General features: G+C 46.1%; 1 protein-coding gene across 2 annotated transcripts in view; it reads right to left on the bottom strand.

Annotated features, from left to right (window-relative positions):
• UEVLD (UEV and lactate/malate dehyrogenase domains) overlaps positions 1-20,495 on the bottom strand; it is a 573,150-nt gene that overhangs the window by 16,149 nt on the left and 536,506 nt on the right. The window contains exon 11 of one of the 2 annotated variants that reach the window (XM_069623794.1): positions 12,249-12,372. The exons of the other annotated variant lie outside the window; for it this stretch is intronic. Coding sequence (XP_069479895.1) covers positions 12,249-12,372 — 124 coding nt within the window. The remainder of the gene's footprint in view (positions 1-12,248; positions 12,373-20,495) is intronic. 2 annotated transcript variants of the gene reach the window in all.

Raw genomic sequence — 20,495 nt, 5'->3', positions numbered from 1 at the left:
CTATGGGTCGGCCATGTGTTTTTAAGCCTAAGTCGCTCGATTTTAGAAAAATGTTCTATGGACCTAACCCCGTTTTCGTCCATTAAACGTGAAAACAGGCATCAGGGAGCTGTCATTTTGTGATAATCCTATCATTTCTCCCATCGCCCTGGCTGACCTGCTTTTGCGGCACTAAATCATATCCCCCGCCCCTGAGCCTGTCATCAGCAGACGCGTACCGCCCATTTCACAACGCCAAAGCCCGTCTCGTGTCAACATTCGCTGCGCTTCAGCTAATGACGTGTCGCCATGGAAATGGCAGGACGCCTCTTTCCTCAATAAGTATAAACAGACCGTTTCACAACACACAGCAGCAGATTTTCGATTCCATTCTTCTCTGTGTTACTTTGAGTATTCTGTGACTCGTTTCTGTGCTCTGGTCAGCTACCTTCGTTGCTTGTAGCCCGTGTGAACAGATACCAGTACCACCGCTATAAATTATTTTAGTTTGTTTAACACACAATGGCTACAATAATGCCCTACATGTACGAGCCCGAGTATACCTAGGAACTACTACTGGAAAGGGAAACACGCGAAAACGATGAGTCTTCGGACGGCAGTTGGGAGGACGATTCAACAGCTGAAGAGCCTGGACCTAGTCGCATGGATGGTGTTTCCACCTGGTGCACATGCAATCGGTGCGAGCTAATGCCAACCGAGGACGAGAACTGCTGTTGCTGTGAAAACTCAGGATGCGTGGCCTACATTTCGGAAGGCGAGCCACAACCGCAATGCATCACCGAGCTGCCACACTTCAGGGAAGCTTGCCTCACACTGTCCGTGTTGATGATAATGATGGTGCTTATGCACGAACTTCGCGCAACTTTTCGTCCTCGTAATCCGAGTAACGAGTAAGTATACTCTGCTTGTCATGCCACTCCTATTTCATGGTCTTCTACTATATCCAAAATTACATATACATATCATTGTAACGCATGAAAGTCGTTCAATAGTGTGCTGTGTCTAGATACCATTTGTCTGAGCAGAATGCCATTAGTTACAAGAATTGTCATTGACAACAAACGTTTATTAAACTTATCGTCATTTAAAAACAGTTTGTTTCATTCCTTTTCACAGGTGGTACCGGCTGGTGGCCTATCGTTCCTTTACATGGTGGCTCCACGGGAGGCTTGGACACCGCGTTCGAAGAGTGATACCCGCCTGTGCCGTTGGTGCCATAAGAGAAACGTTCCCGAGTGACAGCAGTCAGTACAAGCAATATTCTCTCGCTATGCTGCAACCTGACCTGTACAATGTTTAAAGTCTTGTATTTTTGTGTCATCAAAATAAGATACAAAATAAAACACCACATATATTTTAACGACGATTGTTTTGATTTTTTAAATTAATCAAGTGTGTCTCCATTCAAGGATGGACGTCAGACATCTGTGCTCGGAATGGGTGAAGGTCAGGTCGCTGTGAAGCAGGGTGGTCACTATCTAAGCCAACATAATATATTCTCAATAATGCATGCACTAAATAACACTTGTTTAAAGTCTTTCAGTCGGTCATGTCTCTATAAAAGTCACACATATAACTATACTATCAATTAACATTGGATTATACAGGCCTTAGTTTAAGGGTCTTGACCACTATAATACACTGTTTGAAGTGTGGGTCTGTGCTCACAAGAATCTCTGGTATGCGGTATTTGTTATTGATAGGCAACGATATCCTGCGTAGAGGTCTAATGTTAGTTGGGGATCTGCTAGGTGGGCATCATGACATGGTCAGTGGTCTGGCACATGAAGAGAATACCTTGCAGGGACACAGGGTCAGAACGGCAGTAAATTTCAACTGGCGAGGGTGCGTGGGCAAGATCACATTTGTGGAGATGAACGAGCTATGTGCTTAGTTCAGGCTGGTTCACATGCAGGACCGTGATCTCAGAGGAAGAGTGATGTGTTACATTTATTAGCTGTTGCAAATACCTCTGGAGTTTTCCAGTCAGAGTGGGAACGAGGGTGGGGGCCATGTGCTCTGCGCAGTGAGGCCTGGTCACCAAGATGGAGTGGAAAGGGGGTACAAAAATGGATGCCCCGTGTCCTGCTCTGTGGTCCCATCTACGCGAATGTCATCCAAAGTTAACATCACATAAGGGCAAGGGGCAAACCCACTACTGGAGGCACTTGGTGCGAGTTTCTACTGAGAAGTAAAGGATGAGAGGGGCCTTATGGCCCCTCGCTCCCACACACTTGCCTGCACACCCCAGGCCCATCCATCCCACCCCCCTCTATCAAAGGCGGTTCGCACCCGGGGATGAGCGCTGGCATGGGGGGCTGTCACGAGCGCAAACGGCCAAGGTGCCAAACAGCATGTACACTTCAAAAGGTATCCCACGCCCGGGGGCCATCGCTCACATGGCCTCCTCAGACCCCGTGTCTCCAGGCAAGCCTTCCCTGAGGCAGGCTGCCCCCCTGCAATCCACATAGGTGTGTCTCCATTCAGCAGTCTTCCTGTGCCTTATCTGCATGCCCCAGGCCCATCCATCCCACCCCCCTCTATCAAAGGCGATTCGCACCCGGGGATAAGCGCTGGCATGGGCGCAAACGGTCAAGGTGCCAAACAGCATGTACACTTCAAAGGGTATCCCACGCCCGGGGGCCATCGCTCACATGGCCTCCTCAGACCCTGTGCCTCCAGGCAGGCCTCCCCTGAGGCAGCCCGCCCCCCTGCAATCCACATAATACCACGACATACACACGTCATTCATTCACAAACACACCCCTGTTTCTAATACTTATACCATTTGATATGTCTCATGAAAACATCTTTGTGCTTTGCAAGTCAACTCCTGAACCTTCTACCTGAGAAGCACTGAGATCTATGCTAATCTGCTCGTCGTCGTGCTATCTATGACCGCTTCGAGCAAACTCGTCAGTGTGCTACCTGTGGCCATCTACCCGTTCTCCTGCAACATACTGCTCGGCCTGCTGAACCCAACTGTTTGTTGGTCAAGGTAAGGCCATGTATCCTAGTTATATTTCAGTCATTTTTACATTTTTTATCCATTTGCGATTACAGTACCCAATAGAGCTATGGTCATTGGTCTCATTGCTATTGACTTCAGTTTCAATTGTTATGCTATCAATAGATCTATTTATTTTCATCTGTGTCAATTGTCATCGAATTGCATCCTTCGGGGGTCCAGTGTATAATGTAAGCATGTTTCCTTTTCGTGCAAGACAGAACATCCAAGGGACGAGTCACATGTTCAGAGTTTAGTCACATAATTTAAAACATTTCTGTAACTTATGCAAATACTAAGTCGCACATGATGAACTGGTATAGTTCCGGAGACCAAAACAAACCTTGCATTGAGCATGGTATGGTTCATTTACTTTATGACATTTTTATTCATCAAGGTTTTATAATAATCTTGATATTTACTTTTCTAGAATTTTCAACAATGCCTGCCTGTTCGATTAGCGGTTGCCCTTCGAAGACCCATGCTAAATCTGAAGGCAGTACAATGCATGTATTCCCGAAAACTGTTGATCGAATAAGAGAATGGGTCAGACATTGCGGATATCCACTGGATGAGCTGGAAAGTAGAGTCCAACAAGTCTTTGAGGACAAGAGGGGTGATCGATACCGCATCTGCAGCCGGCACTTTCCCTCGAACATGTACACCACATCTTGGGTAACAAAGAAGAATAAATGGCGATCGACACGAAAATTGCTCGCAAACGCTATTCCCACTCTATTCGTCCACATTCTGCCACTGGTGAGTCAAGAGTCTGTTTTTACCTTTAGGCCTTGCGGTAGTGTGTAGGTAGCCAAATGGATTCATTGATATTTTAGGTGTTGTTTCCAATTTGTAATACTTTCGACATTGATATGAGTGATATGATATGATGTGGCATTTGTAACGCGCCTATACACAAGTGTTTCAAGGCGCGACGAGGCAGGGAGGGGGGAACAAGGGGAAGACAGACAACGATCCTACTAGGCCAGGTGTCATTCAGACCGCGCAAGTGCAGGGGTAGGGGAAAGGGAAAAGGGGAAGGGGAGGGGGGAAGTGCAGTACAAAGTAAGTAGAGTAAAAAAGAAAAAAAAATAGGGCCAGCTGGTGGCAAGTGCAAGGTAAGTGCAGACAAGTGCTGGGAAGGGGGGGCTGTAGGGATACAGAGACAGTCCCGCAGTGCAGGGGTTGCCAGGGAGGCAGTGCAAGTGGAGAGTGGCTGGGCCCAGGACCGAGGTCGGTGAGAGTGGCCCTGTAGCAGATTCAGTGCAGTTTCAGTGAAGAATTTAGCAGGGGAGAGGGAGAGAGAAAGCAGAAGCAAAGAGGAGAGAGATCTACCCCCAGCTTGTTGCTTCGAGAAGCGGCTGACCCTGAGGGAGTTGGAGACGGATGAGCGAAGGGCTCAGGAAGGAAGATATTTAGAAAAAGAGAGTTGAAGGTATTTAGGCCCCAGAAGGCCTTGTGGACAATGCAGAGGGTTTTGAACTTAATCCTCGCAGCAACTGGGAGCCAGTGTGGAGATTTCAGTCCTGGAGAGATACAGTCCCTGGGTTTGAGGCCAAGGACAAGTCTCGCAGTTCTGTTCTGGATGAGTTGCAGAGGGCGGAGAGTGGAGGCAGGCAGATGAAGATAGAGGCTATTGCAGTATTCCAGCTTCGAGAGAACCAGGGCTCGGGAGACAGTGAGCTTCTGGGGGAAGGAGAGGAAGGGAAGAATACCTCTGAGGAGGTGCAGCTGGTAGTGTGACTTCTTAGAGACGTCAGATATATGAGGAGAGAAGGAGAGTGTGGAGTCCAAGATGACCCCGAGGTTTTTTGCCTTGCAGGTAGGAGCAGGAAGAGAGCCAAGAGAGGCTGGCCAGAGAGCTGCAGGGAAGGAGGGAGTGGGTGTGCTGATGAGTAGAATCTCAGTCTTACTGGCATTAAGGCAGAGGTCATTGGCGGCACACCATTCCTGGATAGCAGACAGACAGTCAGAGACGAGGGACGGAGAGGAGGAGGCCGAGGGTAGCCGGAAAATGAGCTAGGTATCGTCCGCATAGCACTGAAAGTTGGGGCAGAGGGCGGCGATGCGGTGGGCAAGGAATGCAAGATACTGGTTGAACAGCCAGGGAGAGAGATTAGACCCCTGGGGAACACCACAGGTGGAGAAAAAGATGTCAGAGAGGGAGGACCCAAGTTGGACCTGGGAGGGTCGATTGGAAAGGAAAGAGGTCAGCCACGCCAGAGCCTGACCAGTGATACCCAGGTTATCACGGAGAAGGTTAAGCAGGATGGCATGGTTGACAGTGTCAAAGGCCGAAGAGAGATAGAGCAGAATGAGAACTCACGGAGTGTTGGAGTCGAGGTTCAAGAGCAGGTCATCACGGATGTTCAGGAGAGCAGTTTCCGTGCTTCTAGCCGCTCTGAAGCCAGATTGATGGTCATGAAGACTACCAACAGATTCAGCATTGAGGTTAAGTTGGGAGATGGCCAGTTTCTCCAGGAGCTTGCCCAGGAAGGGAGTGATGGAGATTGGGCAATAGTTAGCCGGGCAGGAGGGGTCGGAAGAGGGTTTCTTAAGAAGAGGGTGCACAAGCGAGTGCTTGAGGGGGGATGGGAAGACTCCAGAGGCGAAGGAGTGGTTGCAAAAGTCAGCCAGGGCAGGAGCCAGGGAGTCGATGTGGTCCTTGATAGTTTTGGAGGAACAGGGGTGAACCTGTTTAGACAAGACTTTCATAGATCGGACTTGTCTGGAAACCTCATCAGCAGAAAAAAGGGGAAAGGCAGAGAAGGAGGGAGGAGGGGTAGCTGCAGAAGGGCCAGAGGAAAAGCCGGGAAGAGAGGGAGGGAGGTGATAGGAGGAGAGTGAGGACAGGATGTCCTGAGTTTTAGAGATGAAGTGAGAGGCCAGAGCAGTGCAGAGGGCCTGGGAGGGGACAGGATAGGTAGAGACTGCAGCAGGGTTGGCAAGCTCTTTGCAGATTTTAAAGAGTTCAGCCGAGTTGTTAGATGCCGCAGAGATGCGGGCTTGGATAAGGGCCCTTTTCTTGGTGAGAACGGAGAGACGGTATTGCCTTTGGAGCAGGCGGCAGGCCAGTTTGTCAGAGGATGAACATGAAGCACGCCATTTCCTCTCTGCCACCCTGCACTTGCGTTTTAGGGTGACGAGATCCGAGTCATACCAGGAGTTACATTTGGCTTTGGGCTTCAGGCGGATTCTCATGACAGGGGCAAGGATATCAAGAGTATCAGATATAGCAGAGTGGAGCATGGAGAGGGCTGTGTCAGTTTTTTGAATAATGACATTTATCAATATATTATTTTTAGATTTCATAACCCACAAACGAAATCTATCGATGGGCACAGGGAACTGTGCTATATTGCGCATTACTCAAGTATTCTGTCTCCTTACATGGCAATTTTAAATATTGGCATTTCATTATCAAACAGTAATTTACCTTTACAACTTCTTGACTATCCCTTGAATCTGAAGCAAGAACATTCTACTTCCGTGACGTGCTCGCAGTTATCAACCACTTCTAGCGCGTATCAGGTAATTATACTTGGCTATTCCGCTACAGACTTGTTTTATGCATGTCAAGTAATAGTTTTTATGTATCGTGTGATTATTTTACCAATTGTTTGGTTAGTGCTTTACAATTGATATACACCTTAGTTGTCGTCCCCTGGTGTTTGTTTTCAGTTATAATTAGTGTTATCCATACTAATGCAAGTACTGTCTTTCAGGGAGATGCTGAAGCGTCCACCACATTGACAACAGCCCTAGATGTCCTTCAGCAGCACGAGGTATGGATACTGACAGCTCCATCGACCGTGATCATCAGGACTGGAACACTTGTCGTTTGATTGTTCTACACCATGTTTCATTAGTGGTTAGCCGTTGATATGTACCTGTGCGGCCAACCCTAAGTGTGTGTTGTGTTTTCAATATTGTAATCCTTACTAATGCAAATACTATGTTTCAGGCAGTTGTTGAAGCGTCAACCCACGCACTTGATACAGAGCCTGACATTCAAGTAATTCCAGGGGAAGCGGGACCATGCGGATACGAATCGGCGCAACAGCTTTCGGAAGCTGACAACACCGCATTGACAACAACCCTAGATATTCTTCAGCAGCACGAGGTATGGATACTGACAGCTCCATCGAGCGTGATCATATAACGTGATTCCATTTGCTATACTTTCTTCCCTATTAACGCAAGTACTGTGTTTCAGGGAGACGATGGAGCTTCCACTACAATCACAAGATCCCATTTAGATGATGCAGATGTAAAGAAATCAGAGAAATAAGTTGATTAAATCTGATCATATTTAAATATTCCTTGATTCTTTTATACAATGCAACATTTGTGGTTATCTCTTTAGATGTACCTGTGCCGTCGACCCCAAGTGTGTGTTATGTTTCCAATATTGAAAACCATACTAACGCAAGTACTGTGTTTCAGGGAGTTGCTGATGCCTCCTCTTCAATACAATCATTCGTGGCAGTCCATGCAGAGCCAGAGGTATGGATACTGACAGCTCCATCGAACTAGGTCATCAGAGCTCGAATATTTGTCGTTTGATTGTTCCACACAATGTTTAAATTGTGTTTGGCTATTGAGATGTACATGTGTGTTCGTCCTCACGTGTGTTTAATGCTAACAATATTTTGATACACAGTAATGAAAATACTATGATTCAGGGAGTTGATGGAGCCTCATTCCGTGCTGTCTATGCGGATACATAAAATATAGTCGTTGCAGCGCAAGAGGACGGGGAGACATGCGGATACGTATCGGAGCAACAGCGTGCAGATGGTGAAGGTCGAGTCAAAAAAGTTGCAAAGAAAAGAAACAAAAATAAGGTTAGTTACAAACAGTTCATAACTTTAGAAAAACTTTTGTGCTGGGGACTATTTTATGTTTTTTTCCAGCCAATTGTACTATACTTTATCTTGTGTTTAAACCGCACATCCCTTTTCCAATCTGTCCTCTAGTTATCTGTGGGTCTACGAACTATACATACACAGACAGTGAAGCGAATGAGAGATGTTGCTTGCCAGACCATTTACACTATGGAGGCTATGGAGGAACTATTAATTCAGACGCTGCGTGTGGAGACTCGGGATGCTCATGTCCAATATACAGAAAATGAAATGAATGTGTCCGGAGAATCCAGCAAAGTTGTATTGGACCATTGCTACAGTACGAACGCACCACCGCAATAACATGATACTGGATGTATTGAAGATAGCTCTGAAGTAGTCGCAGATAAATTCACACTATCTACACCCGCCAAAAAATTGCCACCAAAAAAGCTGTCGACATTGTTGTGTTCTCCCATCAATGTTGAAGTAGCAGATGTTGAAATGACAGAGAATGAACCAGAACTTGATAGCAGCGATATTTCTTTCAAATGTGGCGATATGTCCTCAACGTCACAGGCCGAAACAACTTTGACGCAGGATGACAGTCTAATGAAAGAGGGCAAATACATAGTATTCGACAGTTGTTTGATGGATATTATAAGTATGCTGAAATGTGGGCATTCCGTCAGAGAGAAAGTATGTGGGAAGCCATTGATTCATGTGACTCATCAAAAACAAGGCAGTAACGTCACAATACATGCCGCCTGTACATTACATCATACGTTTTCATGGTCTGCACAACCGATGCTGGGGAAACTGCCAGCAAGCAATCTACTGTGTGCAGCTGCATTACTTTTTAGTGGCTCCAGTTTTAGAAAGGTAGAGTCTTTCTTTTAGTTTGTGGGACTCCATTTAATTTAAAAAACGCAGTACTGCAAATACCAACGTGATTATCTGTTTCCGGCCAATTAGTGATGCTTGGAAAATTGAACAATTGTCTCTAGCAAGTACATTCGAAGGCAAATGATTCAGGCTAGCCGGCGATGGACAGTACTGCACCTACCACTTTCAGGACATGGATAGTAAGAAAATTGTGAGTTTGGTGGTCGTGCAGGTAACACAATGTACATCCTCAGTGGCCATGGAGAAACTAGGATTTATAAAATCAGTGGAATATCTGCAATCGAGGGGAATGCACATCGACCTCATAGCCACGGACAGACATGTTTCAATTGCCAAGACAATGAGAGAGAAGTTCCCACATATTAAACATCAATTTGACGTATGGCATCTTGCTAAATCAATCAATAAGAAAATCTCGGCTGCAGGGAGAAAAAAAAGGTTTGGAAAGTATTTCAGAGTGGTCCCAGTCTATCAGCAACCATCTTTGGTGGAGCTCCAAAACTTGTGAAGGGTCAGTGGAAATTCTACTTGAAAAATGGCAGTCACTGATGCACCACTGTACCAACGTGCACCGCTGGTCAGAAAACCTACATTTCCACCAATGTGAACATGGCCCTTTGTCCCCAGTGGAGGCACGGAAGAAGAAGTGGTTGAATCCATCTTCAACACATAAAGCCATTGAGAAGATCGTTTTTGATAAATCTCTATCAAGAGATTTGAGGGGACTCACAGAATTCTGTCACACAGGAGGTTTGGAGGTGTTCCACAATATGTGCCTAAAGTACAGGCCAAAGCGCTTGCATTTCAGCATACAGGGCATGAGACATAGGACTCTACTAGCGGTCTTGGCCCATAACGAGAATCTCGGCCGTGAACAATCTAGGACTAAGGGCAAGCCTTTTCAAAAAGAAGTAAGCAACGGGTGATCAAACCAGTCTATGAGGAAATGGAGTTTGACTTTGTCAAAAGCCTTATTGTTGCTGTATTAGAGAAGCACAGATATGGAATTTTGAACGTTTCTGTGCAGGGCACTGATCCATTGCCACCCAACATTGCCACTGTGCCATGTCCACCCAAAGGAGAGCTGGTTGTGAAGTACAAATCCTGGTTTAAATAATTGTAATACGATTGTCTTTTTGTAAATAAATGTTATTGTACAGTGTGCATACAAAGTACGCTAACCCTAACCCCTACCTTCACCATCCTGGGTGCCGAACAACCTGGGTGTCATCTTTGAATTCTCTCTCTATTCACCTCATATTGCTGACCTTGTCTATATGTGTATGTATATATTTTTGTTGATGTAACTAATTTCGCAATCTCTTGTAAATGCTGCGCACTGTTAACCGAGGGGAGGCTTGCGTATTGCAAATAATAAAACAAACAAACAATAAATCTCACTTTCAACTCAACTCCTTGGGTACTTTATACTTTCCCTGACCTTCCCCAAAAAATTAAAAGTCTAAATAGTTATGTTTCCTTGGGGCTTCAAAGCTTGCAGAGAACGAGGACAAAATTGGGGGCCTTAGAATGTGCCAAGCGAGCCGTTGCAGATGGGAGAGAAGCCAGTTCGCATTTGCACATTGAGGCGCAGTACATAGATGGATTTGAAACTTCAAGTTCTCACAGATGGCTTTACTACGGGATGTTGCAAAGAAAGAATGTATGCTCATTTCTAGTGAAGGTCAGCGGCTTTGATTTTCAGCTCGCGCCCTGAGCAGGCCCACAACTCGCACTGGCAGAATAAGGTTCTATTGTTTTTTGACCTTGGGAGACAGATACCATGCCGAAAGAACTACATTTGAAGGGAGGGCGAGGGTGCAATAACGTAAGAGACGATAAGGCAGAAAATTCTGAAACTAGACCGAGTTTCATGTTAGTTCAGTATACGAAAAATCGTTGTCAAGAGCACAGTGGGATTTACAGACTGCATTACGCAGAGACACAATGGAAATTGCAAATATAATGTAAGTAACTCTTTAGGCACTTTTATACCGAAATGAAGAATTAATGAATGGATGCATGAATAAATGAATGAATGAATGAAGAGCTTGGAAAACGTTTGTGGGATCGTCCTTGTAGCGGGCACATGGGCATGCAGGTCCACATTCCACACGCATGTAGACAAACAGTTGTTTCTCAATGTGTGCTAACCTCTGTTTATTTCGTTACTTTTCACATTGATTTTAGAGCCGAACATACTCCATTGCACTATCCTTGAAAGCAAATAGTTTCAGCTCGGCCGTAATAAATAAAATGAATAATATTAATAAAGATCGGCTGCCGAGACCAATAATACATTTTATGTTTTCAAAACAGATATATCCTTTCCTTTTGCTACTGCCACAAGTTTCAGACACCGGCAGATGGTTTTTTTAACCGCCAGCTGCAGCTTAATGTAAACAACTGCACAATTCTGATGATTTTATGGGACGATCGCCAAGGGCCCATATGCCCTTATGCGGTACTAGCAGCTAGAAGCAACATATCAAACTTCACGCTGGCCTAGTGCCTACTTGATGGAACAGCCTTGTGGTTCAACGTGCGACAAAAGTGCTTCTTTTAACGAAAACCAACACCCTGTGTACCATAAAGGAACAGCGCGTGACTCACGATAAACTTTTACGGATTTGCGGATAGAGATAAAAGAAAATAAATGGCTTTCGGAGTTCATATGGCAATTGCTGAATATTCTATAAACATTTAATGTCAAATAAATGTACTTTACCAAATGTACCGTGTTGCTGTTTGATTTTAAAGTACAGTTTCATATTCCGAATTGTGGCGCGCTGTGTTGTGAGTTGATCTGTGTTGGTTTCCGGGTTCTGTGTGAAGTCGCGTAGAAGACGACTGGGCGCATTTGCCTACGCAGCACAGAAACGTCACGGAGAGAGGCGGGGAATATGAATGTTTTGATAATGTCAGGCTCAGGGGCGGGGGATATGATTTAGTGCCGCAAAAGCAGGTCAGCCAGGGCCATGGGGGAAATGATAGGATTATTACAAAAGGGCAGCGCCCTGGTGCCTGTTTTCGTGTGCGTTTAATGGACGAAAACTCGGGTAAGGTCCATAGGAAATTTTTCTAAAATCGAGCGACTTAGGCTTAAAAACACATGGCCGACCCGTAGGGGCAATAAAACATTTTGACCGAACCATTCCTTTAAGGTAAATAAACACACACACACACACACACACACACACACTCCCACACACAAAGCACTGCCACGTCCTACAGAGGAGTTTTAATTTGTACAGGAATGAAGGCGGGTTGAAACAGGAATCTGTAATAAGAAGAGAAGCACTGCTGAAGTAGAGGATAGTTGTGAAGTATTTCACCTGCAGGCTAATTTCAGCACAGTTCGTATTCGCTTATAGGATTTAAACATACACAATGAAATAGGCATTTCTTCTCCTCCCTCAACTATATATTAGAACTATATAGAATTCAGTGTTTGGAGTAGAGAAAAATAATGTGCATGGATGTTTTACCTTTGCCAGAGTAGAAACAGAATGAATCTTCAATTTATTTTTCATTATACTGTCAACCAGATCAGCGACAGACAGACCAACAGACCAGGATCTTTGACCTTTTACCTTCAATATTTCTATGGCTCTACAGATACGGAAAAATGGACCAGTAGATTAGGGTTCAAAGAATGTTTTGAAATATTTTTGTATTTCATGCTATTTTGCTTGCAAGTAAACTTTTAGCAAATACATACCACAAAATGTTTCCATTTCATTAAACATTGGTTAATACACAATTTAAAAATCACTGTCTAAAAACCAAGATTGGATAAACCTACATTCAAGTCAAATTATCACATGTATCAAAATATATCTTCTCCAAATTACATAAAAACAGCAAAAAATCAAATTAATAATTTGTTAATATAGTTTGTCAATAGTTTGCCACTGGTATTGTAAGAAAGTGATATTGTCCACTGAACATTATTGCCCACCATGTTTTGGCCGTTAAAGTTCAGTAATTAATTAAAAATTGATCGAACACCAGTGCTCTTTTCTCGGATAATGACTTACAGTCAAGTATAAAATGTCTTATAGTTTCCAGATCGTTCACATTATTACAAAACCGACAGAACTTTCGTTGCTTATCCCAATTAGATCTCACTCCCTGTACCTCATGTGTGGGTAAGAGGTCTAAACGCATCTTTAGCGCGACTCTAATTAGTGATCGATCTAGACATTGTAATAAATAGGTCGAGAATTGATTGAATACCTTGGGTTCATTGCTAAAATTCGCAAAGGAATTATCTTTCACGCACATGAATACAATACAAAGGTATATTTCACGAAATCAATTTAAAAGGTAGGATTGGGCCACAGTAGTTACACAGACAGGAGGCTCGTGCAATGTGTTACATTATTAGATATAAATGAGGTATGCTATTTGTGTTTGCTTATTGCGCAAAAGGTGATTTATTTTCATTGCAGTGGTACATCTTCTTTTCCTGTTATTTAAATATTTGTAGCACCCTAACAAAATAGCTTAACAGACCACATAATAAATGGCAAAGAACCAAGACTGGAATCTTCGGGGTTCAATTTAAAAGATCTAGGATGGGTATGGTTTCTGAAAGGGTAAAGAAGGGCATTGTAATATTTCCATTGGACAACAATTGGTAGACATGAGCAACCAAACTCTCAGAAGTGGGGTGGACGCAATCAATGTTTACGTTCATCACTCCAAAACAAATATGGTCCAAATAGTGCAATGGTTCAAATACTTTATATCTCTTAACTACAGGTAGATTCGCTATAGATCTTTTCAAAAAGGGAGCAGACGCCCCTCTCCAGAAAGAACATAGCATGATAACCTGTTTTGTGGTTTTTCCCACTTTGAGCGTTTGCAGCCATTGCTTTTTGCTCACTGTACCTTTTACAGATGGAACATACCTATTTGCATATCAGTCTTTGTCCCGCCCACATGGGCAGTCCAGCACCAAAATGCTATGGCAATTCTCGTCTGAACAAGAGTACCAACAGCAACCCTACACACGTGTTTCAGCCTTGTTGGGCCTCATCAGTGAGGTGTCACTGTGACTCTCTAAGCACAGTGAGCAGTGAGTCCACGTCTGGGTTCCCCAGGTAACTCAGGGTGACCAACCCCAAGTTCCTTGCAAAAGTTTTTCAAAAAGGTAGCAGGCGTCACTCTCCCGAAAGAACATGGCATGATAACCTGTTCTGTGTTTTTTTCTCCCCACTTTGAGAGTGTGCAGCAATCGATGTTTGCTCACTGTACCTTTTACAGATGGGAAGTCGCTATAGAGGTAGTGAAACCCCAAGTCTCCATGGAAACATTCCAAAGTACCCAACTGGTAGGGTGAACAAGACCACAGGTTAAGGGCTACCTCAAGTTTACGGCTATCAATAAGTGGTTTCAGGAGTACCATAGGACAAATCAAACCTTCCTTGGCCTACTTAAAACACAATGTGATTGTGAAAGTATTTAAAATGACTTTGTGAAACCTAGGCCTTTTTTTCCCCACTATACAGGACTCTCATACCTAGGTGTGTTTTCCTCCGGTATTTAAATTGCATTGTTAAAGTAGCGCAGTTGTGCGGCTTTGCCTTCTTAGCAAAGCATTCATCTAGCAAACTTCTACCATTATCTGAGCGTCTTGTCGTCTTGTCCAATTGTCTACTATTGTCTCGTTTCTCTCTCGTCTGCTTGTCCCTGTGGCCTTCCCTAGTGTTCTCCCCACCCCCGCTCACCTTCGTCTCTCCTGCCCCTACCTATTCTATGGTGCTCTCTGTTTCTCCTATCTTTTCCAACTGCTTTTCTATCGACTATCCTACTCTCCTCACTAAATCTGGTAGGAAGAAGTTTACAAAGGACATCCTGGTCTCCAACCCAGGTGTCCCTATCGCTGACACCTATACCAGCACCTCCTCCAGGCAAACCCTCACCGACATACTTTTTGTCGTTCCCTCGTCAGATCTATAGACTCTTCATATGGTCTCTGTGCTTTCTCCTTTCTCTTTTTCTCCCATTAATGGTGGCACTCGGTGGGAGGACCTACTGGCCACCTTCCACTCCTCCAAGGTCATTATTAATGTCTACCTGAATGGCACCGCTCTCAGTCCAACCTTCTTCTCTTTGATAGACGCTTCCCACGCCTCATCAATTTCCTTTCTTCTCCAACTGTCCCCTTCACTTCCCTCCACGGCTTCCTTGCCTCCCCCTACTGTCTCCTCATTGGCTACCTTGCCCTCTCCTCCTTTCTCCTCTGCCCCCCCTCGGGCTGCTTCCTCACCTCCGCAGGGTGTACCTCTGATTTGTACGCCTCCATGGAAGTCTTTCATGGACGGCAACCTTCTCCATATTGCCACTCTCAATTCTCACTCTGATGTCAAGCACACCTCTAACATCTGCCGCTTCCTGGATGAACTTGACCTCTATGTTCTTGGTCCCTCCAAGACATGGTTCACAGCCAGCTCTGTCTCTCTCTCCCTCTCTCCCTCTCTCCCTCCCTCCCTCCCTCCCTCCTACTCCTCCCCCCCCGAACACTGTGACTACCATCTATTCTCTTCTCTCTCTCTCTTCTCATCTATCGGCCTCCTGGTCAGATCTCCTTCCTTCTTGGAGACTTTAACATCCACCTGGATGCTTCATGTCCTTCCTGGACTCTTTCGCGACCTCTGCGATTCTCTCTCACTCTCTATTCTCCCCTCTGGCCCAACGCACTCTGTGGGGCACACTCACAATGCTCTGATCTCTACAGACCTTCCCCTTTTTATCCCTCTCAGCACTCCCCTCTCCAGGAGTGATCACTTACTCCTTTCTTCCCAGCTCACTCTCTCTACCCCTCAGGTCAAGCCAACTCCAGCACTGCCATCTACCTTCTCGGTTATCGGACCCATGAGGAGTGTGTCAGTTGAGGCTTTCGGCACCACTTTCTCACCCCCCTGCCCCTTTGGCTGACACACCCTGACATAGCTCCCGCCATACTCCACTCTGCTATAACTGATACTATCTATGTTCCTTTTGAAGCCCAAAGCCAAGTGCAACTCCTGGTACGACTCAGACCTCGCCACCCTTAAACGCAAGTGCAGGGTGGCCGAGAGGAAATGGCGTGCTTCCGGTACATCCTCTGACAAACTGGCATGCTGCCTGCTCCAAAGGCAATACCGGCTCTCTGTCCACACCAAGAAGAGAGCCCACATCCAAGACTGTGTCTCTGCGGCATTTAACAACTCGGCCGAACTTTTTAAAATCTGCAAGGAGCTGGCCAATCCTGCTGCAGTCTCTACCTCTGCTGTCCCCTGCCAGGCCCTCTGCATGACCCTGGCTTCTCATTTCATCTCTAAAACTTGGGACATTCTCTCCTCTCTCTCCTTCCTTTCCCCCTGCCCCCTCTATTCCCTGCTCTTCCTCTGGCCCTTCTTCTGCCACTTCTCCTCCCTCTTTCTCTGCCTTTACCCTGTTCTCCCCAGACAAGGTTTCTAGACAAGTCAGATCTATGAAAGTCTTGTCAAAACAGGTTCACCTCTGTTCCTCCAAAACCATCAAGGACCACATTGACACCTTGGCCCCTGCTCTGGCTGACTTCTGCAACCACTCCTTCTCCTCTGGAGTCTTCCCTTTCCTCCTTGAAGCACTCCCTTGTGCACCCTCTTCTTAAGAAAACCACAGCCGACCCCTCCTGCCCGGCTAACTTTAGCCCAATCTCCATCACTCCCTTCCTGGGCAAACTCCTGGAAAAGCTGGCCATCTCCCAGCTTAATCTTCATACTGAATCTGTTGGTTGTTTCCATGACCATCAGTCTGGCTTCAGAACTGCCAGAAGCACGGAAACTGCACTCCTGAACATCTGTGAAGAACTGCTCTCCAGCCTCGATTCCAACATCCCGTGTCCTCATCTTACTTGATCTCTCTTTTGCCTTTGACACGGTCAACCATGTCATCCTGCTCAACCTTCTCCGTGATAACCTGGGTATCACCAATCGGGTCCTGGCTTGGCTGACCCCCTTCCTCTCCGATCAACCCACCCAGGTCCAACTTGGGTCCTTCCTCTCTTCTATCTCTACCTGTGGTGCTCCCCAGGGGTCTAACCGCTCTTCCTGTCTGTTCAACCAATACCTGGCACTTCTTGCCGACCGCATTGCCTCTGCAACTCATCCCAAACAGGAATGCAAGACTTGTCCTTGACCTCAAGCCCAGGGATTGTATCTCTCCAGGACTGAAATCTCTGCACTGGCTCCCAGTGGCTGCGAGGATTAAGTTCAAAACCATCTGCATTGTCCACAAGGCCTTCTGGGGCCTCAATACCTCCAACTCTCTCTTCCTAAATATCTTTCTCGAGCTCTCCGCTCATTCGCCTCCAACTCCCTCAGGGTCAGTCGTTTCTCCAAGCAACAAGTTGGTGGTAGATCTCTTTCTTCGGCTGGGGCTTCCCTCTGGAACAGCCCTCCCTGAAACTTGAAGAGAACCATCTCTGGTTCTGGAAGCATCTCAAAACCTTCCTCTTTGCTTCTGCTTTCTCTCCTCTCCCCTGCTGAGCTCCTGGCAGAATCTGAATTTGCACTGGTCACCTGGCTACCCTCTAATCCCGGGCCCAGGTCCCCTCCCCACCAGTTGCACTCCTGCACTGCCTCCATGGCAACCCCTGAACTTGGGGACTGTTTTCTGTATCCCCTACAGTCCCCTACCAAAACTTCACACCTGATGTCTGCACTTACCCTTGCACTTGCCACCATCTGGCCGCACCTTTTTCTTATTGCTTTTATTTATTCTATTTATTTTACTGTTGATCCGATGTACTGCACTGCCCCCTCCCTCTTCCACCCCTGCAATTCTCCCCTTCCCTCCACCTCCCCTCCCCTGCACTTGGGCAATCTCAATGTCTTCTCAGCTGATATTGGATCTCCTTTATCAAATGTTCAGGTCAATTTTTCATGGCCAGGGTTTCTTTGTAGTCCTTGGCCAGAGCAATCCAACATTTTGCTCTTGTTGTCAGGGACTGTTATGGTCTCATTCTGTGGATTCCTGAAGCTCCTGTTCTGTTACTAGGGTGTTTTGCCTTTGTAGGAGGAGTAGAGCAGCCACAGAGGGCAGGCCAACAAGGCTACAGATTAATGTAGACCACCCGGTTCAAAAAGATATTCCTCCAATGCTTTGTAAGGAACTCATGGTGGCAACAGTAAAGAGAGACACAAGTGATCACAGTTCAAGGGTGTTTATTAGACTGTATAATGGGTGAAAAAACGCCTAACCTAAATCTAAGATGGGAGCAAGCTATGACCATCAAATAATAAGGTAGTTCTAAGGGCCTATACAAAAAAAAAAAAAAACGATTGCCAATCCTTATAACTAAGTTACAAAATAGTGTGGGAAAATGTTCTCAAGAACAGCAAAAATTGTTCACCAAATGATGTCAGGATGGTATGGCTGGGGTCTCCCTTCCCCATGTATTTAGCACCGGACGAGGCAGGACCTTTGAGCACAGCACACTCCTGGGTCTCGCCAGCATGAGGTTACAGTTCCTTTCAACGATGCCAGGACCTTTCAGGGTAAAGTCTCTTTCCTGCAAAGGTCTCTTGCCTTAGAAGGCCTGCTGGACCATAAACAACAAACAAACAAAAGTTCTTTTGGTAAGCCTTTCACATTGGGCGATTGCTCTTCGCTCCTTGGATCCCTTCAGCCGGCCTCTGATCCTTCTTACGACGTTAGCCTCCCTCAATCAGGTTCACTACGTATCCTTTTTTTCCTGTGGGGAAGGGAAAGGGCTGTCAGGTGTGCGTAGTTATTGTGAAGTGCCTGACTCTGCCTGACCTTTGCGTTTGGACAAGTTAGGTAAACGGCTCTGGTGTTAGTCCGTTGTCCGTCACTGTGTAGGAAAGTGTTTGTGTTGGAAAAGGGGGTTAGAACATCTGAATATCCTACGGGGTAGGATGGGGAAAAGGTGCTATAGGGAAGGGGGTACAGTGTCTCCCCGTCAGTGTCCCACTTCCACTCCCCGAGAATCCCTCATCCAGGTGATCCTCCCTCGCTGGTCCACCCCCAGGAACTGGATCCAATAGCGATGGCCGTGTCCTAGCCATCTGGATGACAGATTCCTGGGGACTAGCGGGTGAGACACCTTCAGGTTTTACATAGTTTGCAGTGCCAAATATGGTGGAGCTTGGCCCCAAAGATGGATAAACATGTTTAGAAGTAAATTGAAAGAGGATGGTGAGGGTGAAGGGGAGGGTAGGGAATTGTCGGTATCAATATCAGTTGGTGCCGGTATGCAAGCCTGTGTGACTTTGCAGCTGTAGGTCACTGACTCTGCCAACTGTTGGTGGTCTGAATTCTTGTGGATCTGCTCTCCGAATGGCAGGGTCAGTGTGTTGACCTAGGCTTGTGAGACATGGAGGGCATGATGGTTGAGACTTAATCCTGGCTTCCCTGCCGAGACATCAGAAGTGAACACCAGTTCTAGCCCCTCTCTGCGATGTGGAGGTCAATAGGGACTCATTACGAGTTTGGTGGTATCTGGGCGCTAAATTTGCCCAGATACGACCAAACTGAATTACATTACAGCAACTTAGTCCGGCGGAATTTCCACTGGATTACAAGTGGTGGTGGCGGTGCAATTCCCCATTTAATTTGAGTCCACTGGACTCATTCAGGCATCTTTGGAGGAATTAACGTGGCAGAATTTCCTCTGCGGTAATTCCGCCAATTCAGCAGAATTTTTGGCAGTGAGCTGGAGGATTTAGCTCCAGGATTTTCCTGGAGGGAAATACTCCACTCCAGGCCAAAACACATAATTTGGCATAGTAGTAAAGTTGTCCGTAACAGAGTTACCGCCAACTTTACCACTTACCGTCAAACATGTAATGAGGCCGAATCCTAAACTACTGAGCAAGGCTTCAATGCCGATAGGTCTGGGAGTGGTATTGCACATTTCGTATGAGAGATCCTTATTCTTTGAGGAGAAATGCACAATTTATAAAAAAAAATGTGGATATATGTAAGAATCCCAAACCTCAATCACGGTTGCATCACTTAAAAATGTCTTGAGACCGCTCAATTAGTGGTGGTCGCCACATTCAAACTTGCAGGCTTCCTTCAAACTCTCAGACCGTGGATTCACTCCGAACCCCAGATATCCCAATCACACTAACTGCGCCTGGTCTTGACTAAGCTGCTCCTGAGAATCCCAGGCAGGTGGTTCATGACCATTTAAGGCAGTGGTCTTCAAACTTTTTTGGCCTGGGCCCCCCCCTGAGCAAAATTTGGGCAGACTGCCCCCCAAATGCCAAATGGACAGTATGTATTGCGCGCCGTCACCGCACCCTACTCCCAGTATAGTCCCTGGGCTCCCCCACTTGCTCCCATCACAGTCGCTGGGCTTCCTCATCCCACTCCTACCCAGTCCCTGGGCTCTCTCCGCCCTGCTCCCACCACAGTCCCCGGGCTCCCTCCATCTCGTTCCCAACACAGTGCCAGGGTCAGTGGCGGATGGTGAATTTTTTTAAGTGAAGGGGTGTAACTATTTCCCCCAAAAACCAATCAAGTGGGGTTTGGAGGTTTTTCCCCCAGTGCATTTTTTTTAATAATGGTTTAAAATGTTGCATTGTAGAGCATACTAAAAAAAAGAAATGGGTAAATAGCCAAACAGTTTGAAATTGGTGCCGGGGGGCCCAGGGGGCAGGCATGACATGTTTTACTGGACATCTAGGATAGATGTCCATTAAAAAGATACCATCCCTGTCTCCTGGGCCCCA

Source organism: Ambystoma mexicanum, chromosome 11 (genome assembly GCF_040938575.1).
Source record: "Ambystoma mexicanum isolate Mex_15411 chromosome 11, UKY_AmexF1_1, whole genome shotgun sequence".
Taxonomy (NCBI): Eukaryota; Metazoa; Chordata; class Amphibia; order Caudata; family Ambystomatidae; genus Ambystoma; species Ambystoma mexicanum.
This window is presented reverse-complemented; position numbering and strand designations above follow the sequence as displayed.